The sequence below is a fragment of the Lepus europaeus genome, chromosome 22, assembly GCF_033115175.1.
Source record: "Lepus europaeus isolate LE1 chromosome 22, mLepTim1.pri, whole genome shotgun sequence".
NCBI classification, from domain to species: domain Eukaryota; kingdom Metazoa; phylum Chordata; class Mammalia; order Lagomorpha; family Leporidae; genus Lepus; species Lepus europaeus.
This window is the reverse complement of record NC_084848.1, coordinates 30,258,844-30,283,280: the sequence shown is the minus strand read 5'-3', so window position 1 is coordinate 30,283,280 and position 24,437 is coordinate 30,258,844. Positions and strand designations below refer to the sequence as shown.

Here is a 24,437-nt window from a genome sequence, read left to right as displayed (position 1 = left end):
AGTCAAAGCTGGTTCCGTCAACCTGCATGACTAGATGGGTAGAATACAGTTTCAGTATTTACAAACTGGTGTTGGTGTTAAACTCATCCAGATAATATGGAGAAGACTTAGTGTCGTCAGCTAATAACAGTGGGCTTTGTTATAATTTGTAAACTTATATAAGGTAGTTTTATATTTAATAAAGAATTTTTTTCCTGCAGATTTCTTTTATGATCATTGAAAATTGCCACTAAAGAAAATCTGCCGTCCATATTTTAAAAACAAAATCTGTATCTCTTACCACCTCCACTCCTTATTAATTTTCTTTTTTGGTTATTTTTTTTAGTAATTAGTAAGTGAGAATTAATTAACACATGAGAATACAGTTCCTCTCCAGGGCTCTGTAGGCTTTATTGTCCAATACTTTTTGTTAACATGAGATTCATTCTTGAAATATAATACTGTGTATGTATAATTTCATTTTGCTACATTACTCCCAAGATACATTTTGTCTTGAAGCAAAGATTATGGATTGCAGATTTTTGTCATGTCAAAATCTTTTGAAACTAACTGAATTTTCACCAAATTGAGTAGATATTTAACTCTGGTAATCACAACATTTAAATGCTTCTCATTGACCTTTTTACATATATGGATGTTTACAAAATAATGGTTTCTCTTTTCCTCCTGTCTAGCCACCACCAGCCTACTTGCAGCACTGTACAGCTGTGTCTGTAGCATTGTGGCTGTTGCCTTACTGTATGGATTGTGCTACGGAGCTTTAAAGGTGAGAAAGACATAGTAGTGTGTTGTTTTTAAGGCTGTGTTCCTGTATGAAGTATTTCTTGTGTGAGGATTATTTTAAACTAATAATTTGATTATTACCCCCTCCCCACCCCATGACATATTAGCATTCATTTCCATGTCTTTATGGGCTGAACATGGTTCTCCATCAGTTCAAATTTGAAAGTAACCTAACATTTAACTGTTATTGAAAGAAAATTCTCTTCCATGCAGTAATCATAGGTTATTATTAGAAATGGGCTGGCTTTGCAGCATAGCAGGTGAAGCTGCCACCCACAGTTGCCAGCGTTCCATATAGGTGCCAGTTCGAGTTCTGGTTACTCTACTTTTGATCTAGCTCCCTAGTTATGCTCCTGGGAAAGCAGCAGCAGATGACCCTAGTTCTTGGGCCTCTGCCACTTTCGAGGGAGCTGTGGAGTAGCTCCTGGCTCCTGCCTTCAGCCTGGTCCAGCCACCACCACTATGGCCAGTTAGAAGATCTGTCTCTCTCTCTCTCCCCCACCCTGCCTCTCTCGCTGTAACTCTGCCTTTCAAATATATAATATAAATAAAGTAGAAATAGATCTGAAACTAGGCTCATCTGTGATAGGGGTAGGCATGGCAATTGCAAAATCTGAAGTTAATTTTTGATTCTGAGTAAAGAATTTATATAGCCATTTTTTATGTCATGATTTCTTTAAACTTTACAAGAGCAAGTCCAGGCCAGCGCCATGGCTCACTTGGCTAATCCTCCACCTGCAGCACCGGCACCCTGGGTTCTAGTCCCGGTTGGGGCACCGGGTATTAGTCCCAGTTGCTCCTCTTCCAGTCCAGCTCTCTGCTGTGGCCCAGGAAGGCAGTGGAGGGTGGCCCAAGTGCTTAGGTCCCTGTACCCGCATGGGAGACTAGGAGGAAGTACCCGGCTCCTGGCTTCAGATTGGCACAGCGCCGGCCGTAGCAGCCATTAGAGGAGTGAACCAATGGAAGGAAGACTTTTCTCTCTGTCTCTCTCTCACTGTCTATAACTCTCTCTCTCTTTGTCTCTCTCTCTCACTGTCTAACTCTGCCTGGCAAAAAAATAAAATTAAAAAAAAAAAAAAAAAAACTAAAAGAACAAGTTCAGAGAATACACGTTAAGATAGAGGCTAGTAAAAATACAAAAAATTCAACATCATTATTGAGTCAAAAGGATCTGGATGATCCTTATGAGCACTGTTGTTGTCAAAGTGTAAACGTAAAAGTTTTCAGGTTTTTTTTTAAAGATTTGTTTATATTTTTGAAAGTCAGAGTTATAGAGAGAGAAGGAGAGACACAGAGAAAGAAGTCTTTCATCCACTGGTTCACTCCCTGAATGGCCTCTACTAGCCAAGGCTGGTTCCTGGCCAAAGCCAGGAGCTTCTTCTAGGTCTCCCACATGGGTGCAGGGACCCAGGGACTTGGGTCATCTGCTACTGCTTTCCTAGGCACAAAGCATGGAGCTGGATCAGAAGTGGAGCAGCTGGGACTAGAACCAGCACCCATATGGGATGCCAGCACTGCAGACAGTGGCTTAATCTGCTGCACCACAGCACTGGCCCCAAATTTTCAGTTTTTTACAGACAATTTTCAACTTCTTATGTGTACTTCTGAGTTTTTAAAAATTATTAATTTAAGGCAGTCAGAGAGTAATAGAGTTGAAAGGACTCTGAAAAGTTGGAGTATCCTTGGTTGCTTCATGTAGTGAACACTTACCATATCCAGGTACTCTACTAAAAGTCATTCCTTGCTTTTAAGGAGCTTAAAGGTTAGCTGTGATTAACAAGTCAATCCATATATTCAATACAGATTGTAATTAAGGCTATGAAATCAGAGTGCTATGGGTATAAAAAATAAGATAGCCTTATTCAGCCAAGCAATGATAAAACAATTTTCCAGGGGGGTGGTTTTAACCAAAACTCGGTGGCTTTAACCAAAACTTGAAAGACAGATAAGACTTAGTTGAAGCAAGGTATGAAGAGCCATAGAGTTGTAGAGAAAATATATAGAGGGAACAGCAGATAATTTGGAATTGCTAGAGTTTTGATTACATGGGGAAAGGCTAGAAAGATAAGAGCTGAATTATGCAATATCTTTCATCCTGAATGCATTGGGATGAAGATTAAAGAGCATCAGCATATCTGAGTTAAGGCAAGCAAATTATTAAAATCGCAAGTTAGAAAGAGTACTTGTCTCCAGCATGAAGGAGCTGGAAGTCGAGGTGGAGGGGGATCACAACGGAGAAATTGTTGTGCTTTAATCTTGAAGTTAGGAGGCTCCCATGAACATATCGAGGGGCTGGCTGAATAAAGAGAAAAGAGCCAGAATAGCATTTGGGAGGATTGCTGGATAGGGTGAGAGAGTGGCACTAATGCGCAGAGTGGGAAACGTTGGAGTTTGGTGAAGATGGGTATTGTTTACATTTGAACACCGCATTTCTTGATATTTATAGATGCATAGTAGGTGGTTATTCGAGTTAGTAATAGATTTAGAAATCATGAACAAAATGAAATAAAGTGTAAAACAAAAAAGGTTGCTAATGAGGATTGACAAAAGACAGTGGATGAGGAAAGAACTCAGAAATGCCAATATTTAAATGTTGGAGAAAACAGGATCCTACAAAGGGAACTTCAGAGGCAACTGAATTTGTGAATTTGGCCATTAACAGAATATTGGTAACTTAACCAAAGCAGCTTCTGTGGCCTTTTGGTTAAGGAAGCCAGAATAATATAAGTGCAGGTTTGAAGAGGTATTAAGGAAATATGTTCTACTCTTTCTAGAATATAGTTGAGAAGTTTGTGCATTTGATGGGAGTTTTCTGATTATTGTGTTTTAAAAGCATCTGAGAATTGATTGCATTTACAGATGAGGGTAACAAAATCTGGTACAAGGGAGATAATTATGGAACTAAACCCAGCAAAGAAGTAGCGACAGTAAGATCCAAATCCATGCCTCTCTCATGTGTTCTACCTTTACACCACCCCAGTACAGGTTTTAGGTCTGAGTTTGGGGTCATGTTTTGGAAAGTGAATCATTATTTGAAATTGTAATCCTGGAAGTCTGGTTTACAAAGGCTTTTTGAACTGTAATTATGTGGCAGAACAGTGGCAATGATAAAGCTGCCAGCCTGTCTCCTATGCCCTGAGGCAGTCAGAGAGGTAACAAGGTCCTGTTTTCTGGGCTACAACTTTTGCAATACACAGTTTTAGTTTTAGATAGGACAGTTCTTCATAAAATTCATGGAAAGTATTTATTATGGCAGAACTTTACCTAGATTTCAGGAGTTTTTTTGCACCAAAGTAAACTTATTTTTTAATTTGATTTTTCCCATGAACCTTTTGAAGTACTCTCATCTTATTGATTATAGTGGTCCAGTGCCACGACTCAATAGGCTAATCCTCCGCCTGCGGCGCCGGCACACCGGGTTCTAGTCCTGGTCTGGGCGCCGGATTCTGTCCTGGTTGCCCCTCTTCCAGGCCAGCTCTCTGCTATGGCCCGGGAGTGCAGTGGAGGATGGCCCAAGTACTTGGGCCCTGCACCCCATGGGAGACCAGGAGAAGCACCTGGCTCCTGCCTTCGGATCAGTGCAGTGTGCCGGCTGTGGTGGCCATTGGAGGGTGAACCAACAGAAAAGGAAGACCTTTCTCTCTGTCTTTCTCTCTCACTGTCCACTCTGCCTGTCAAAAAAAAAAAAAATTATAGTATAATAATCTGATATACTTGTGTATATGAACAAAGATTATATACAAAAATTTCATTATAGGATTATTTATAATGGCGGACGGTGCCGCGGCTTACTAGGCTAATCCTCCACCTTGTGGCGCCAGCACACCAGGTTCTAGTCCCAGTAGGGGCTGCTGGATTCTGTCCTGGTTGCCCCTCCTCCAGGCTAGCTCTCTGCGTGGCCAGGGAGTGCAGTGGAGGATGGCCCAAGTCCTTGGGCCCTGCACCCACATGGGAGACCAGGAGAAGCACCTGGCTCCTGCCTTCAGATCAGCGTGGTGCACCGGCCGCGGCGGCCATTCGAGGTTGAACCAACGGCAAAGGAAGACCTTTCTGTCTGTCTCTCTCTCTCTCACTGTCTCTCTGCCTGTCAAAAAAAAAACCACACACACACACACACACACACAAAAAGAAGCATTTATAATGGCAAAAAGCTAGAAAATACCCACTATCTATTGTTTGTGACTGATTCTATTAGTTATAGTATAGCCATATATTGGAATGCTATGCAGCCACAAAAAAAAAAATAGAGTTGTATGCAATAATATGGAGTGATTTCCAAGAATTGCTATTGAATTTCTTCTTTTTTAAAAGGAAGGTAATATGCCAAAGAATTGATGCTTCTTTCTTTGTGCTTTTTTTAAAAAGCATATACAAAGGCTTTAAATATTCATATTTTATATAGAGAATAATTATGGAAGAACACTAAAAATATGAGAACAGTAGTGACTCCCTGCATAATTCAAGTCATTGAGAAACTATTGTATACCTTTAGGAATAGTTTAAGTTATTTTACCTGTTGATTAATACAAGAGTACTTCAAGAAATTTGTGGAAAACAAAATTAAAAGATCAGTTTATTCTTTTGCAAAAAACTTTGAAAACCACGCATGAGAGGGGTCTTCAGAAAATTTGTGCAGGGAGTATACATTTGGCAAAGTGGTTAAGATGCCGTTTGTGCAAAAAGGAAGACCTTTCTCTCTCTCTCTCTCTCTCACTATCCACTCTGCCTGTCAAAAAAACAAAAAGATGCCGTTTGTGATTCCCACATTCCGTATTGAATTGCCTGGGTTTGTATGGTGACTCTGCTTCTGATTCCAGCTTCCTGTTAATGCTCACCGTAGAAGGCAGCAGATGATAGCCCAGCTACTTGGGTTACTGCCACCCAGATGGGAGGCTCAATACATCGTATTATGCCTTGCCCAGCCTTGAGTGTTCTAGGCATTTGGGGAGTAAACCAGTAAACAAAATATCTCCCTGCCCACCTTTCAAAAAATAAAGTTTGTGGAAAATGAGCATTATGAAAAATCTATTCATGGTCTCAAAAATATTTTACACCCAAATAAAGTAACCTTTAGTTCATTTTTGCCATAACACTTTGCTATACCCATGTGTATGCTTCAGTGTCTGTTGTTTCCTGATTTTGACGTTACTTAATGTTCTTGTTTTTCATTTTAGAAAGCAGAATGTTTAGCTCATTAAAAGCTAAAAATTTCTAAGACCAATTTAGTGCATTCTTTTTTTGTTAAAGATTTATTTATTTATTTGAAAATCAGAGTTATAGGGAGAAAGAAGCAGAGGAAGAGAGAGAGAAGAGGTCTTCCATCCGCTGGTTCACTCCCCAATTGACTGCAACAGCTGGAGCTGTGCCAATCCAAAGCCTGGAGCCAGAAGCTTCTTATGGGTCTCCCACGTGGTGCAGGGGCCCAAGGATTTTCCTAGGCCATAGCAGAGAGCTAGATTGGAAGTGGAGCAGCTGGGATTCGAACCGGCGTCCATGTGGTATGCTGGCACTGCAAGACAGTGGCTTTTCCCGCTATGCCACAGCGCCGGCCCCCACTGTAGTGCAATCTTTTAAAATGTGTAAACTTTGCAGATGTTATATTTCTTAGAGATTTTGATCATTGCCAGTATACATTAAAGCAAAAATATTTAGATCTTCTAAGGAGTCCAAACCCATTACTGTGGGTAGAACAAACACACCATTCAGTCCTAGGGTCTACATTAGCTTCCCTAAGCAGCTGGACTCTGTTTTTCATAGTTTGTAGCCCTACTCCCACTCCTGAGTCAGAATCCATTAACTGGGTTTTGTTTGCTTTTTTGTTTGTCTGGTTAGTGACTCATTAGAGGTAATAGTTAATACCCGTTAGTTTATATGTAATTTGTAAGTTAGGAAAATGCCTTAGTTCCAGCTGCCATGACAGAGGACCATCCTGGGTGACTTACAATGAAAGTTTACTTCTCGCAGTTCTGAAGGCTGGAAGTCCAAGATCCGGATGCCTGCATAGCTGGGCTCTGATGAAAGCCCCCTTCCAGGTTGCACACAGCTGATTTCTTGTATCTTCACCTGCTGTAAAAAGGACCAGGGAGCTCGCTGGGGTCTCTTTATAAGGGTGCCACTCCTGTTCGTGACCTTAATTACTACCTTTCAAAGGTCCCACCTCCTAGTACCAGCTCAGCACACATTTTAGGGGCTCTCAAACAACAGGAGGTGTTCATGGATTGCTTTGACTGCATGAAAATTCTAAATTCTTAATCTAAATAAGATAAACAAGTCATTTTGAGATTAACTTAACATGATTCCTTTTTCTGAAAATAAGTAATGTACACCTGTGTAATCTGTACCCCATCAGGATACAAAACAATTCCGTAGTCCTTTAAAGATTTTGCCTTCTCCTCAAAGCAGCCATACATTCAGTGTAATTCCAATGAGATGGAATACTTTTTGGAATTTTGACTGTTTTAAAAGTTCTTTTGGAAGAGTACATGTGTGAGAAAACCGAGACAGTTCCGAAACACAACAATGAATCCGGATCTTGGTGCTGAGATGGGGAGTGAACCAGCAGATGAAAGATCTCTGTTTCTCCCTTTCTGTTTCTGTAACTCTGCCTTTCAAATAAATAAATAATTCTTTAAAAATTGTTGTTGAATTTAACTTGTGTTTCTCCAAAATACTGACATAAAAGGATTACATACATGGTAGATGGTAAATTTAGAAGCATATCAATCTATTAACTTTTTTTGACAGGATTCTTGGGATGGTCAGCATATTCCAGTACTTTTCTCCATCTTTTGTGGTTTATTAGTAGCAGTATCCTATCATCTCAGCCGACAGAGCAGTGATCCATCTGTACTTTTGTAAGTAAAATCAGTTTTCATTAAGTTAAAGAAATAAAATAAGTTGGTATTTCTTTCAGGTAACTTCCAAAGTCTCCTTTCCAGTGCCTTTGCAAAATGCTACTGGCCTGATCTATTGCTGTGAATTGGGTTTCAGAATATACTAAGTTTGACTCGTTGTAACCGTGTTAGTTGAGAGTGTTAGTTTTTGCCTCCAAGTATTAAAATGTTTAATATAAAATTTTTCACTATGTGCTTATTTGTGATATCTTAAACTTTTTAGAATTTCTTATTTGCTACCAATGAAATATACTTGAATCACTTGGTTTTCTATCATAAACTTTATTTGGCATTTTAATTTTTGATTTTCAGATTTTGTCTGTATTAATTATTTTCTCTCTCCTTTTAATGTAAAGCTCTCTGGTGCAATCCAAAATTTTTCCAAAAACAGAAGAGAAAAATCCAGAAGACCCTCTGTCTGAAGTAAAAGACCCATTGCCTGAAAAACTTAGAAATTCTGTTGTAAGTTTTAGCTTTTTTTTCCTAAAGATTTATTAATTTATTTGTAAGGTGGAGCTGCAAAGAGAGAGAGAGAGAGAGAGAGAGAGAGAGAGAAATCATCCATTCTCTGGTTCACACTCCAAATGGCCTCAGTGGCCAAAGCTGGGCCAGACTGAAGCCGGGAGCCAGAGCTTCTTCTGGGTCTTCCACCTGGGTGCTGAGGCCCAAGCACTTGAGCCATCTTCTGCTGCTTTCCCAGGCACCTGAACATGAAGCAGGACTGGAAGTGGAGGAGGCAGGAGTTGAACCAGCGTCCATACAGCATGCAGGTGTCGGAGGTGGCAGTTTTACTAGCTAGGCCACAACACTGGCTCAAGTTTTAGCTTTTGAAATCACCTAAAAGACACATTTTAGAGATTTGATCATATTATATAATGAATCCTTTTTGAAAGTTTTTAGTAATTCTTGAAAAAGGTAGTTACATTGAGTGAGATTAATAATACATTGTTGGCTGTCTTCATTTCAAATTTTGACATGCAGATCAAACATTTGTAAGCTGAAAATCCAAAGTACTCCAAAATCTGATAAGTTTTTGAGTGCCACACATGAAAAATACCACAGTCAAAAATGTGAGGACCACGAAAGATACTGTGTAAAATTACCTTCAGGCTCTGTGTATAAGGTATTATATGATGCACATGTGAAGTTCATGCTTAGATTTTGGTCTCATCCCCAAGAGATCTCATTATGTATATGCAGACAGTCTCAAATCCCAAAAAAATCTGAATCCAAGACACTTTTGGCCCAAGCATTTCAGATAACGGATACTCAGTATGTAAGAAACACTCATTCCTTAAACTTGGTTTCTGTGTAGTATGATACATTAAACATTTCTTCTTATGTCAAGTAAAATTAACTATTTTTATTGGTCATAGAATTTTTAATCTTATTCAGTTTAGACTAGGATCTTAAATGTGGGTACAGTGGTTTCCTCTTATCCTTGATTTTGCTCTCTCTGACTTTACTTTCCACAGTTTCAAATACCTGGAGTTAGCCTTAGTCTGAAAATATTAAATGAAGGATTTCAGAAATAAACATTTCATACGTTTTAAGTTATATACCATTGTTAGTAGCATGAAGAAATCTCACTTTGTAAGTCATTGTTCAGTAAATGGGTGCTGTTGATGCTCCCACCTCTTTAATGATGTAGTGGCTCTCTGGGCTGTTGGTGTAGTATGGAGCAGTCCACATTGTTCATAGTTTCAGACATCACAGGAGGGTCTCAAATAAGGGAGGACTACTGCATTAACTTTTTTAAGGCACATTTTGTTGTTTCTTGTTGATAAAAATTATGTCCTTGTAAGTCATTTACTAGTCTTAGAGGGTTTTGTTTCTCAAGGACAGTCTGAAAAGTGTGTGTGTTTTCTAGGTTTAAGGAGATACCAATAGCCTGTACTAAATTAACCTACTTAAGTAAATTCTAAAATATTGTAATTCAGTGAATTATAATGTTGGCTGTATTTATTTAATTGTTTGATAAATGACTACTGTAGGTTTCCTATCTGCTTTGTAGAATAAAACATTTTCTTGGTCCTTTTTTATGTTATTTCCATTTATGAAAGACTGAATGTATATAAATGTTGAATAAGCAATATTTACTTTGAATGGACTTGGGCTGTTGACATATTCTTTAGAAAACTTTAGAGCCCGGCACCTCGGCTCATTAGGCTAATCTTCTGCCTGTGGTGCCGGCACCCCAGGTTCTAGTCCCAGTTGGGGCACCAGATTCTGTCCCAGTTGCTCCTCTTCCAGTCCAGCTCTCTGCTGTGGCCCTGGAGGGCAGTGGAGGATGGCCCAAGTGCTTGGGCCCTGCACCTGCATGGGAGACCAGGAGAAGCACCTGGCTCCTGGTTTCAGATTGTCGCAGTGCTCTGGTCGTAGTGGCCATTTAGGGGGTGAACCAACGGAAGGAACATCTTTCTCTCTGGCTCTCTCTCTCTCTCTCTCACTGTCTAACTCTGCCTGTCAAAAAGAAAAAAAAGAAAAAGAAAACTTTAGAAATACAAAACTGCCTCACAATATAATGTAGGGGCTGGTGCTGTGGCACCATAGGTTAGTCCTCTGTCTGCGGCTCTGGCATCCCAAATGGGCGCCAGTCCTGGTCCCAGCTGCTCTTCTTCCGATCCAGCTCTCTGCTGTGGCCTGGGAAAGCAGTAGAAGATGGCCCAAGTCCTTGGTCCCCTGCACCCACGTGGGAGACCCAGAGGAAGCTCCCAGCTCCTGGCTGCTTTAGATTGGCGCAGCTGCCAACTGTTGCAACCACTTTGGGGGAGTGAACCTGCGGAAGGCAGACTTCTCTCTCTCTGTCTCTCCCTCTCACTGTCTTTAACTCTGCCTCTCAAATAAATAAATAAAATCTTTTAAAAAATATAATGTAAATAATTTTTTTCCTAGTTGCGGTTTCCAAGTTAGTAAAGGATGTATTATTTCTTAAGCTTTGCTGTTTGGAAATAAAGGAAGCACTTTAACAAACATAAAGATTGTCTGATTTTTCCTTTGTGTCTCAGAGCGAGCGCTTGCAGTCTGACCTGGTGGTGTGCATTGTGATTGGTGTGCTGTATTTCGCGATCCACGTGAGCACAGTGTTTACAGCATTGCAGGTAAGCAGTCGTTTTGTTATTTCAATGAGGAAATATTTTTCTTTGGACTCATTTCTGATTTGATGTTTTTCTGTAGCACCAAAATATTTGTAGGTGACTTCTTATCTGGTTTAACGTCAGATATTTTCCCAAGATTTATCTGGGTCATGGATCCGGGACTGGCTTATCTGGGTGATGCTACAACAGGATTTTTGCTGGTTCTGCAATCATCTGAGGCTCATTGTTTGCAGACCCTGTGTTCTGTGCTGAGCTCAGCTCTTCCCCTTGCGGTCCTCACTATAGGCTGCCCGAGTGTCCTCCTGAAATGACAGCTGGTTTCCCCAGAGCAAGTGATCCTAGAGGAAAAGAGGCAGAAACAGGCTCTGCACTCTAGTAACCTATGGGAAATGACACACAACCATTTCTTCCATCGTCTGTTGATCACATAGACCAACCCTGGTACAGTGTGGGCAGGGAATATGTACAGGTGTAAATAGCAGGAGGCCAGGAGCATGTGTTGTGGCTGACTGTCATGGTGTACTCTCTGGCCTCCATGATTCACAACCCTCCCTCTGCAGAGTGCACTTGCTCCTTCCTGAAACCCCCTGCAAGTTCAGCTGCAAGTCCACATCTTAGCTACAGTCAGATTGAGGTGTGGCTGAGGCCCCTCAAGTCTTGTTCCTTAAGTCCAGTTCTGGTCATCTGTTGGCCATGTAATTTCTGTGCTTACAGCTCTCCATTCTTTTTTGTAGATTTATATTTGCAAATGTTAGCATTTTTCTTCTCCTGAAAGATTTCCTAGAATATTTCTTCTAGTAGGAATGTGCAAATTCTCTCAACTTCTATATTTCTTAAAGGGTCTTTTTATCACTGGTATTGAAAAATCCTTCAGTAGGTGTAAAATTCTAAGGTGACTTTTTTCCTTCATTACTTAAGATGTCTTCTTGATACTGCTTTTGATAAGAAATCTATTATCTTTATTTTTTTATTAATTTATTTGAAAAGCAATGATAGGTAAAGATCTCCCATTCACCAGTTTGTTCCCCAAATGTCCTCAATAGCTGGGACTGGGCCAGGCCAAAGTCAGAAGCCAGGAACTCAGTCCAGGTTCTCACGTGGATGGCAGGGACTCAACTACTCGAGCCATCACCTGCTGCCTCCCAAGGTGTGCATCAGCAGGAAGCTGGAATTGGGAGTGGAGCCAGAACTTGAACCCAGGTGGTCTGATAGGAGATGGCAGCAGCATCTTAACCACTACACCACATGCCTGCCCCTGCTGTTACCTGTATTTCTCCAGATAACTTGTTATTTCTCTGCTGCTTATAAGATTTTTTTTTCGGCTGGCGCCGCGGCTCACTAGGCTAATCCTCTGCCTTGCGGCGCTGGCACACTGGGTTCTAGTCCCGGTCAGGGCACCAGATCCTGTCCCAGTTGCCCCTCTTCCAGGCCAGCTCTCTGCTGTGGCCAGGGAGTCCAGTGGAGGATGGCCCAAGTGCTTGGGCCCTGCACCCCATGGGAGACCAGGAGAAGCACCTGGCTCCTGCTTTCGGATTAGTGCGGTGCGCCGGCCGCAGCGGCCATTGGAGGGTGAACCCATGGCAAAGGAAGACCTTTCTCTCTCTCACTGTCCACTCTGCCTATCAAAAAAAAAATTTTTTTTTTCATCACAAGTTGTGCATAATCTGATTATGAGGTTTCCTCATGTAGTTTTCCTTCTGTTTTGTGTTTGGGATTCATGTTATCTATGGTTTATAATTGTTATCAGATTTGGAAAACTTGGCTGTCGTTACTTAAGCTGCTCTGCTGTCCGTGCTTAGGCTTCCCACCCGCCCCACTCTGCCTCCTGGGCTCCAGCGGCGTATGTATTAGACCTTTGAAAGTGGTCGCACAGATGCCTTAATGCTTCATGCATTTTAGTTCCTTTCTACCGTGTTTTAATTTTGGATAGTTTCCATTGATACATCTTTAAATTCACTAATCCCTTTTTCTCTAATGCGAAATCTTCCAATAATCCCACCTAGTGTATTTTTCAACTCAGAATTTACGATTTTATCTTTGGAAGTTTATCTAGGTCTCCTATTTAATATTTCTCTGCCTCAACCTATCTTTTTGAACACATGCAGTTTTCTTCTCTGCTAATTCTAAAATCGCTGTCACATACAGGTTACTTCTGATGAATGTTTTTTTCACTGTGGGTCATGAGTTTCCTAATTCTTTGCACGCAGTGGGAATGTTTTATTGAGTAACAAGCACTATAAATTTTATTCTGTTAGATGTTGCATATGTTTGTATTTCTAGAAATATTCTTGAATTTTTTTCTAGGATATTATTATTAACAGTTTGGTTCTTTCAGTTCTTCCTTTTAAGATTTCTGAGGTGGGATCAGGGCCACATGTAGTATAGAGGGCAGTATCCCCCACTACTGAGTGCAGTGCCTTGTGGATCGGAGGTCCAGTCTGGCTTTTGGGGACAGACAATCTTTTAGCCCTGTGTAAGTGCTGGATGCTGGGTACTCCTGTCTGATCCCTTCGCATAGTTTGCCTGGCCTTGTGTGGTTTCACTACGTGCATGCACTGAGTGGTATTCCTGTGAATACTTCAGGAAGTGCCACTGGCCATCTCCAGAGTTCTCTCTATGCAGTTTTCTCTGTGGGACAACCTCTCTTCTGGTGAGCTGTATTGCCTTGGTCTCTCCAGACTTTGTGCTCCATCTCCATAGCTGAGGGAGCACTGGCTTTGCCAAGAGCAAAAGCTGAATTATTTAGTTTTATTTATCATTTTTGCTAGTTTTTCTTCTTTAGCATTTTGAATTGTTGATTGTGAACACTTGCGAGCTGAGTAAGGTTAAATGGGCCTTCAGGGTGCAGAAGAGATGTCCAAGAGGTTCCAGAGTTTCTAAACATATGACTTGCAGTCTGAATGTTTGAAGAAATGATGCTTGAATTCCCTCTTCTGTGAATTTAGTCATACATAAGAATTCGTTCCTAATAATATACCATGCCGAGGCACAAAAATAGAATACCTTCTTTTCTCATTCCATTCTGTTCTTCTCGCAGACTTACAGTTTTAGTTAGTTCAGGTTTTATTTTCTGCTAGTTGAAACAATGTAATTCATTGCTCTGAAAGTCACCTAGAATGTTCTTGGGCTAGGAACCAGTATAACTCAGGCCACCCTCACCGCACAAATGAGACACCAAAGAAAATGGTTAACGTATTTTGAAGTATATCTGTATGAACAGCCACTAAGTCTCATGACTGATTTAATGTTAACTGTAGATAAACGCTTAGTTCTTAGTATCTAAAATGGACTTTGTGAGGCGGACATTGTGACACAGTGGGTTAAGCCACTGCTTACGGCATCACATATCAGAGTGCTGGCTGCTCTGCTTCAGATCTGGCTCCCTGCTTAATGTGCTTGGGAGAGCGATGGATGATGGCCCAAGTACTTGGGCCCCTGCCACTCACCTGGGAAATCTAGACAGAGTTCCTTGCTTCTGGCTTCATCTTGGCCCAGCCCAGTCTTTGCAACCATTTTAGAGTGAACCAACAAATAGAAGATCTCTGTCTCTCTCTCTCTCTCTCTTTCTCTCTCTTTGTCCCTCTCTCTTTCCCTCTCTCTCTCTCTGTCATTCTGCCTTTTAAATAAATCTAAAAAAAGAAAGTAAAGAAACAGTCACATCAATGGGCAAAACACAGTTTAAAAAAATGAAATTGACTTTGCTGTTTGTCGTTATCAAATTGAAAACTGAACTGACAGTTTAGTTCTGTGTGTCTCAGATTCACTCCTAATTTTCTCAACTTTATTTTTCTTTCAGCCTGCTCTCAAGTATGTGTTGTATGCATTGGTTGGCTTTGTGGGTTTTGTGACCCATTATGTACTGCCTCAAGTTAGAAAGCAGCTACCATGGCACTGTTTCTCGCACCCTCTGCTGAAGACAGTGGAGTATAATCAGTATGAAGTTCGAAGTAAGTATTTCATTTGTACTCTTCTTAAGACTATGAGGTTTCTTTTTCCTTCCCTTGACTGTGCTGATAGGTGACTCAAGTTAGTTTAGTATCATCGAGTAACACTTTGGCTTATGTTTCTTGTGTTTAGATTTGAAGCTGTTAATGAATCAGATCTCTCACAGGATGCTGTAATTTCAGCTGAAGCCTTGCCACGTTCCCACAGAATCTAAGGGGCATTCACAAAACTCAGGAGGAATCTGTATTATGGAAAAACTGCATGGATTTCAATTTTTTTTAAAAGACAGATTTATTTATTTGAAAGAGTTACCGAGAGGAGGGGAGACAGAGATCTTCTATCTACTGATTCACTCCTCAGATGGCTGCAGTGGCCAAGGCTGTGCCAGGCTAAAGCCAGGAGCTTTATCTGGATCTTCCTCATGGGTGGCAGAGGCCCAGACATTTGAGCTACCTCCTGCTCCTTTTCCTAAGTCATTGCAGGCAACTGGATTGGAAGTGGAGCAGCCAGGACATGAACTGGCACCCATGTGGAATGCCAGCCCCTCAAAAATGTTTTGTATCAAAATAAACCTTTTAATTCCATTCCCACAGACTTCTGGAAGCACCCTCCTAAACTTTGCTTCTCGTTTTCTAAATCATTCCACAGAGACCTTTCATTGAGGGGTCTTTCTGTGTACATCTGTGACCTGTCTTTTTTTACAATTTTTTAAAAATGTATAATGGGATCAAATTTCATATATTTCATATATACAGTTTTAAGGGAATAATTATACTTCCTACCCTACCTCACTCCCACGCTCCCTCCTCCTTCCTTATTTTTTTTTTAATTTTTACATTGACATACTTCCAGTTTACTTTATAATCATAAGTTTTCCTTCACTAAGTAATGAATTCGACAAGTAGTAAATAGAAAAACCACTGTTCCTCAAGAATATAGACAAGGGCTATATACAATGATCAGCTCTCAGGGCTAGTGTTGTGGTGTAGTGGATTAAGCCTCCTCCTGCAACACCAGTATCCCATATGAGTGCTGGTTCAAGACCTGGCTGCTCCACTTCCAGTCCAGCTCCCTGCTAATGCACCTGGGAAAGTGGTACAAGATGACAAGTGCTTGGGACTCTGCGCCCATGTGGGAGACCTGGAAAAAGTTCCTGACTCCTGGCTTTGGCCTGGCCTGGTCATGGCTGTTGGGGCTATTTGGGCAGTGAACAGCAGGTTCTTTTCTCTTTTCTCTCTCTCTGTCTTGTCTGCATGCACTGTCCCTGTCTCTCCTCCTCTCTCTCTAACTCTGCCTTTCAAGTAAATTAAAAAAAAAAAAAAAAAATCAGATCTCAAAATGTGTGACTTTTATTTCTAATCCTCCACCTAATCAGTTTTTCTTGTCCTCTATAGATGAGCCAATCCTCTAAGGCCTCTATTTGAAATATTTTTAACTTAAAAGATTTTATTTATTTATTTGAGAGGTAGAGTTACACAGAGAGAGACACAGAGAGGTCTTCCATGATGGCTGGTGCACTCCCCAAACGGTCTCAACTGGCAGAGCTGTGCCGATCCGAAGCCAGGAGCCAGGAGCTTCTTCTGGGTCTCCCACGTAGGTGCATGGGCCCAAGCACTTGGGCCATCTTCCAATGCTTTCCCAGGCCATAGCAGAGAGCCGGATCAGAAGAGGAGCAGCCGGGACATGAACCAGCACCCATGTGGGATACTGGTGCCACAGGAAGAAGCTTAGCTCACTACACTACAGGGCCTGCCCTGTATTTTTAACTTAAAACAGGATAGAGAGGAAAGAAAAGGCTTTGCTCCTGTTTTTACTGGAGATACTGTGTACGACCAGGGTAAAAGAGTTGATAAGAGGAGAAATAACTATTTTGTAATTGCTATTATTAGTTCAGATTTGCAATAAAGTATACAATGATTCAAAAAGATGTGTTCTTGGTAAACATTTTCCATACCACTGTAACTCTGATTTTTGTCTTTGCTGTTTTCAGTGTTCAGTTCTTACTCCCTGGTTCCATGGTCTATACTGTATTTCCTCACTTTAGAGAGAGATTAAAAGTTAATACCTATGCCATTAATTGTATTAACTAAATAATATAATTAAATTAAATAAGCCACTGATTAAATAAGTCAGCTTTTTCTCCTAGACTTTACTATAAAGAGAATGAATTATTCAGTTTTTTAAAGGTGACTTGACTATTTTAGAGACTCTGAAAGATTTCTGTACCAAACTTGCCTTTACATTCTCATGGGTCTTTTAGTCAGATTGAGTGAAGCATCATGTTACTGTAATCTTGATTATCAGTTTTGTCCTGGGGAGATAAAGAAAACATTGGGGTTGGTGTTTGGGATACCAGGATGTTAACATACTGTTGGGATGCCCACAACCCATATTAGAGTACCTGGCTATGAGTCCTGGCTCCACTCTGAATTCCAGCCTCCTGGGAGGCAACAGGTGATGAATCAAGTACTTGGGTCTGTGACACCCACTTGGGGGACCTGAATGGAGTTCTTCACTTCTGTCTTTGGCCTGGCGCAATTGTACCTGCTGTAGGCATTTGAGGAGTGAACTAGAGGATAAGAGATCTCTTTCTCTGCCTCCAGCTTTCAAATGAAACAAATAATGTTAAAAATTTTTAAATAACACTAGTGTAGCGATTGCAACAATAGTTTTGTGCCAAACTTTTATAAAACACATGCTCTTTTTATAAGAAAAAATGACATCAAGTTATATATAAGAATGTTCTGGTCCCTTCTATCAGGGAGATAACTAAAAATGAGGTGTTTTTATGACTGTGAACTTTTTTTTTGAAGATTTATTTATTTTTATTTTTATTTGAAAGAGAGAAAGAGAGATCTTCCATCTGTTGTTTCATTCCCCAAATGGCCACAACGGCCAGGACTAGGTTATGCACAGGCCAAGGGTTTCTTCCAGGTCTCTCATGTGGGTGCAGGGTCTCAAGGACTTGGGCCATCTTCTGCTTTCCTAGACCCATTAGCAGGGAGCTAGATTGGAAGTGGAGCGGCCAGGACTTAAACCAGCATCCCATATGGTTTTTTTGAGTCCTGCATGCAGCTTTTACCCGCTAGGCCATAGCACCATTCCTGAACTTTTTTTTTTTTTTTTTTTTTTTAAGATTTATCTTATTTTTTTAAAAGGAAGAGGTACAGAGGTTGGCAGGGGAGAAAGAGAGAAAGAGAAAGCAATCTTCCATCCACTGATTCACTCCTCAAATGACCCCAATGCCTGGAATTTGGCCAGGCTATTGCCAGGAGCCAGGAACTCCATCTGGGTCTTCCACATGGGTGCCGGGGGCTCAAGCACTTGAGCCATCTCCCACTGCCTTCCCAGGAGCATTAACAGGGACCTGGATAGGAAGCAGAGCAGACAGGACTTGAACTGGAGCTCATGTGAGATGCTGACTTTGCAGGTGGTGTCTTAACCTTCTGTGCCACAATACTGGCCCCATGATTGTGAAACTATTAGTATCACCTTTATAGATTTGTGTAAGTGATATCAAGTAAATCTCATTTGTATTAAGGATCAACAGTTGTCATTAAAGTAAACCATTAGTCATTATTGCTTTTTTTAAAAGATTTATTTTATGTATTTGAAAGGTAAAGTTACAGAGAGGGAAAAGGAGACAGAGAACTTTCATCCATTTCTTCACCCCCAAATGACTACAACAGCTGGTGCTCTGGGCCAGACCAAAGCCAGGAGCCTGGAACTCCATCCTGGTCTCTCTTGTGGGTGACAGGGGCCCAAATACTTGAGGCATTTTCTGCTGGCTTCCCAAACACATTATCAGGGAATTGGATTGTAAGTAGAACAGCAGGACTCAAACTGGCAATCTGATATGATTTGCTGGCATTGCAAACAGCAGCTTTACTTACTGTGCCATAATGGCAGGCCCTCCTTTTCGTTTTTTATCTTTTCAAAACAGTTAGTCTGAATTTCTGCAAATTTTGAATGAGTACAAATTTTTTGACTTACTAAAGTATTAAATAATAACAAAGTGGGTTTCTTTCCCTCCTGATTTTAACAGCTGAAGGAAAAAAAAAATTTCTTAGAGAACTTCCTAAAGCCAGGTGATACTGTTTTTAGTTAACCAAAGAACTGCATTTTAAATCCTTTAGCTTATCCTACGCACTTTCCCCAGTGAAGTGTTAGAAAAATATTGGCAATGAAAAATAACTCTCGTGAGGTATGAATTCCTATCACATGTTTTCATAGCTTCTCGGAGGTATTTTTCTCCAATGTGTGTGTATAGGTAGCTTAGTATTCTAAAAACAGATGATGGGCACAGGCATTGTGCTGCCCTGCATCAATCCTCAGCTGGGAGCACCCACGTCCCATGTCAGAGTGCCCGGTTTGAGTCCAGCTACTTTGTGCTTCCGATCCAACTTCCTGCTGATGCTCCAGGAGGCAGCAGTTGATGGCCCAAATGCTTGCGGTCCCGCCATCCTCATGGGAGACCTGGAAGGCGTTCCTGACTCCTGGCCTGGCCTGGCCTGGCATAGCCCCAGCGGTTGGGGGCATTTGGGGTATGAAGCAGTGGATAGAAGATCTCCTTTCCTCTGTCTGTCCCTCTCTTTCTGTTGTTCTACTTTTCAAATAAGTAAGTTTTAAGAAAAAGGAAAAAAACTAGATAATATATCATTTATTTTTGAAAGGAGGGGAGGCTGCTAATCCTCAGTAATCTTTTCTCCACACATTATAGGCATACGTGAGACAATGTTACACCTGAAAACAGAGGTTTCTGTGTGGGTGCTTGGCCTTGGTAGGATGCCTGCATCCCACATTGGAGAGTTTGGGTTTGACTCCGGCTCCACTCTGATTCCAGCTTTCTGCTGCTGACCCTGCTGGGAGGCGGTGCTAATGGTGCAAGTACCACTGTGCCCACATGGAGACATAGGTTTTCTGGCCCAATCGTGGCCACTTATGGGCATTTGGGGACTGAACTGGAAGATGAGAGCTCTGTTTCTGCCTCTCTGCCTCTCAAATAAAATAAGTAAACAAACTGAGGTTTCAAGAATTAAGGTTTAAAATGAAATTCATCTAAATGTGAGTCATGTGTAAGTTGTAAATTTGTGTTCAGAGTTCATGTAGGAGACCAGGAGAAGCACCTGGCTCCCAGCTTCGGATCAGCGCGGTATGCCGGCTGCAGCGCGCCAGCCGCAGCGGCCATTGGAGGGTGAACCAACGGCAAAGGAAGACCTTTCTCTCTGTCTCTCTCACTGTCCACTCTGCCTGTCAAAAAAAAACAAAAACAAAAAAAAAACCAGAGTTCATGTAAATTGACAGTTGATTAAGGTATTGGAGTTCCTCCTTTAAAAAAAAAAAAGAGATTAATTTATTTGAAAAGCAGAGTTAGAGAGAGGAGGAGAGACAGAGAAAGAGATCTTCTATCCGCTGGTTCAACCCCTAAATGGCCTTATTAGCCAGAGCTGGGCTCATCCAAAGCCAGGAGCCAGGTGCTTCTTCCAAGTCTCCCATGTGGGTACAGGCGCCAAGTACCTCTGCTGCTTTCCCAGGCGCATTAGCAGGGAGCTGTTTTGGAAGTGGAACAGCCGGGACTCCAACTGGTGCCCATATGGGATGGCCGTGTCGCAGGCAGCTTCTCTACCCACTACACCACAACACCAGCCCCGGATTTCTTAACACTTTTAAATTTATGACTTAGAGCTAAATTTACATCGTAGATTTTCCTTTCTCATCACGTTGCCTTACTGCTTTATATGTTAGATGACATGTGATCTTCCTGACTTATTTTACTGTTAGATGCAGCTACTATGATGTGGTTTGAGAAACTTCATGTGTGGCTTCTTTTTGTGGAGAAGAATATCATCTATCCCTTGGTTGTCCTCAATGAACTGAGTAGCAGTGCAGAGACGATTGCTAGTCCAAAGAAACTGGATACAGAGTAAGTACAGTAGTCCCCTAATCTAAAGAGACTATTATAAGCAATATCAGAAGTTATTGATCAAGTATCAGGTACTCACTGAATGTATTTTTGTTGCAAAACACTGTTGAGCTAAAAAATGTAGGTGAAGTTTTGTCTTCTATCTCACTTTTTTGAACATGCATCTGTTTGTGGCATATTAACTACTATAGACATCTCATTGCCAGCTGATATTTTAGGATATTTATTAAAGAAGCTTATTTTTAATATTAGAAAGCAAGTTTTGGAGGTGACTGTATTTGTAAATTGTACCATACAGGTGGCTAGTTGTCCACAGGGTCATCCTGTATGCTCACTAGAATAGACTTATGTTGTTGAATAAGCATTGTTCTTTCATGCACTGGACACAGTGTATGTGGAAATGATAGAAATGTTTAGAAACAAAATTCCAATAGTCAGAATTCCAATACTGTTTTTTTTAACATGTAACATATAATATAACATAGAATAGAACATATAACATAGAATATAACATAGAATCCTATTACATACTATTAAAAGAGAATGTTTTACCAGTCAGTTCCTTTCAGGATTTGATATACTTAGCTATATAATCATTTTTAGAAGTTTAAATTTGACCTCTGCATTGTAAGCCTGGTGAATTAAACGATGATTTGGCCACGTGTTGTTAAGCTGTGCTTTCTCTCTGGATAGACTCGGTGCTTTGATGATCACCATCGCTGGCTTGAAGTTGCTGCGCTCGTCCTTCAGCAGCCCTACGTACCAGTACGTCACAGTCATCTTCACTGTGCTCTTCTTCAAGTTTGACTACGAAGCTTTTTCAGAGACCATGCTGTTGGATCTCTTCTTCATGTCCATACTCTTCAACAAGGTAGTTTTTCATTGAGTGGAGCATTCCTATGTGGAAAAACTATTCCTCTGTGTGACCTACTATCTAGTGAAGGTTATGTGTACGTTGCATTTCATGTGTTTTGTTTTAAGTAAGCAATATCTCTTTGCAATCAACAAGTATTTAGGAGCATTAAAATCCCTAAACCAGAGGTAGGTAATGTCCAGCCCACAAGCCATATAAGACCTGTGAAATCGTTTGGTCTGGCCCTGCCAGCAATCAGATGAGACTCAAAATTCAGTAAGTGTAGAGCAAAGTAATTTATAGTTGGTAATTGTGTATGGCCTGTAGATAATGTTACAAATATCCAAATGACCACTGTCTGAAAAAAGATGCCCTGACCCCTGCCCTCAACGATGTCAGCCGCTGTGATTCATGAAAGAGTCTCTCATTGCTATAGACAGGAGGGTAAGGTTAAGTTGTATAGAGAAGCTTGAGAAACATTAAGTTTTTAAATACTTCTCTCAGAGCTTCCAAAAGGGGGTGTGGTTTTGAATAGGTTTTAGAAGTAAAGGGGGTAATAATGGAATTGGGTTCTGTGCTGCTGGATACATGGAGGAGCAAATTGCAGCTGAAGATAATAACTTGATAGCTGAATGAAGACGTGAGGCCTTGTTGGGACAACCAGAGATTAGATGGATGAGAATTACGTTGAAGACCCTGAGGTTTGCAGAATTCTTCTAAAACCAAGTATTCACCTATAGCATCAGAGTAGATGTTCTTAGGTCCTTTTCAGATGAGGTGACAAAACCCGGGTCTTCTGCCTCCCAATCCAAGGATCTTTTCACCAAACCATACTATTTTTTAAACTGAAGTAAGTTGTACTGTCGTATTATTTATAAATTAAATAGTGATTAGATTTTATGTTAACACCACATATAAAAGACTTCGACCTATGTTATCTCATTTGATAAGAGAGCTGAAGCACCAAAACGCATTGAAAGTTCAATTTAAAAAAAGTGAGCTTGGTCAGCCACATTGGAATAATTTGGGGAAGAGAGAACCTAAAAGTATAGACGAGAGCTCTAGGGATAGGATAATTATTCAGATGTGATATACAGGACTGACCTAGGATGGGAATGGTAACAATGGAAAATCTTTAATCTGACCAAGGTTTCAGTGGTAGTCAATTTTAGTATTGTAATCATTTCTAAAATATTTTGGTATTATATTTGTTAAACCACTAACTTACATATATTTTATCATTTACTACTTCTTGTAGTGAGCCTGATTGTTAACCAAAGAAAGAAGCCAGGAAGTTAACCAGAGAATTGTTTGTATAAAGAAGCATGTGGTTTCTCATCAAATTTAAATATTTAGATTGAAAATTACGTTGCATCTTACACTAGTTAGAACAAAGTAGAAGTTGCAGTAAAATATAAACTGAACAATCTTTCAAACACTCATTAGTTGTGACACCTAACACTGCGTTGATTTGGATTTTGTTAGTACTTATTTTAAATGTTTGTTTATTTTCATCCACTTGAAGGGTAGAATAACAGGGAGATAAAGAGAGATGCTTCCAACTGCTGATTTACTCCCCAGGTGCTCAGAACAGCTAGGGCTGGGCTAGACCAAAGCCAGGAACCCTGACCTCTGTTTGGATATCCTATGTGGGTGACCAGGGCCCAAGCACTTGAGTCATTCTCTGCTACCTCCTAGGATGCACTAGCAGGAAGCTGGGTCAGAAGTAGAGTAGCTGGGACTTGAACTGGTGTTCCAGTATGAGATGCAGATATCCCAAATGGAAGCTTAATTTTTTGCACCACAATAAGCACTCTTAATGCTTTCATCTGTTACGATTTTTGGGAAGCATAGCTTTTTCCAGAACTGTTCTAGATGTTTAGGTTACATCAATGAGCAAAACAGTGAAAGTTCTTCCTGTAAGGAATTTGCATGTTATGTTCAATAGATAAGACTTAACTGTGATAATAGGCAGGTAGTATTCAAAGGATACATACTTTTTTTTTATTCTGAGATATTACTGTAAGGTACACCATTGATTTGATAACCTTTTAAGAAAAAATTAAATGTATTCAAAAGTGTTACTATCCTCATGCCACTTAACCATGTAATTACATATCCGATTTTTCCTTTAGTGTTACAGTCAAAATTTGAGCACAGTTTCTTTAGAATCTGAAGAATTTTCCAGGTCACAGTAAAGAGTTGAAGTGGTGTCATGATGATGTCAGGCTACTGCTTCTTGCTGTGGTCCTGAGTACATTCGTGCTAAGCATTGCCCACAGACTTTGAGTCAAGTCCTGGAACAGGAGGGTTTATCTGCATTTTCTAATTGGTTGAGTTGTGATTTTTTTAAAATGAAATTTAAATATAATAAACTAAATCAGCTAAAATATTTTAAGAGATAAATTGTTTGTTATCTAATCATGGCATGGAATTAGTCAAAACATCTTGCATTAATGTGATCTGTTGAGAGTTGGCCTTGACATGCCCGTCATTCAGTCAGTCTTGCACAGAGAAACAAGTTTCATCATTGAAGACATAGCTAACAACTAAAACAGAGTCAGATTTAAATAAGATTAAAATGTGTATTGTGTTTCTGTTGGCAACAGTTGAGGTTATTAATGGATGTTTGTTACTGTTACATATAACTAAATTCCTTTTCAAGCAGGCAGTAACAGCTGTGTTACAGCTTCTGATATGGAATTCCTTTTGACTGCACTTAAAGCATACTGTTTCCACAGCAGTAAAGTCTGGCAAAAATGTGTCTTAGGATAAAATAAACATGTGTATTACTTAAGCTTTACAGACTTCTAGATTTTCTTTCTAGGACAATTGTTATGCTGCTTCTTACCTTTTATTGTTAATGCTTGCAAATAGTAGTAATGCATATATGTGGCCAGTAGAGGGCATAGGATTTCTTTTTTTTTTTTTTTTAAGACAAT

The 24,437-nt window shown here is 40.4% G+C and overlaps 1 protein-coding gene across 6 annotated transcripts in view; it reads left to right on the top strand.

Moving 5' to 3' along the window:
• Positions 1-24,437, top strand: part of PCNX1 (pecanex 1) — a 193,755-nt gene that overhangs the window by 124,821 nt on the left and 44,497 nt on the right. For all 6 annotated transcript variants that reach the window (XM_062181387.1, XM_062181386.1, XM_062181383.1 and 3 more), the window contains 7 exons: positions 675-766; positions 7,528-7,637; positions 8,033-8,138; positions 10,685-10,777; positions 14,571-14,721; positions 20,501-20,642; positions 21,336-21,513. In XM_062181387.1, coding sequence (XP_062037371.1) covers positions 675-766; positions 7,528-7,637; positions 8,033-8,138; positions 10,685-10,777; positions 14,571-14,721; positions 20,501-20,642; positions 21,336-21,513 — 872 coding nt within the window. The remainder of the gene's footprint in view (positions 1-674; positions 767-7,527; positions 7,638-8,032; positions 8,139-10,684; positions 10,778-14,570; positions 14,722-20,500; positions 20,643-21,335; positions 21,514-24,437) is intronic.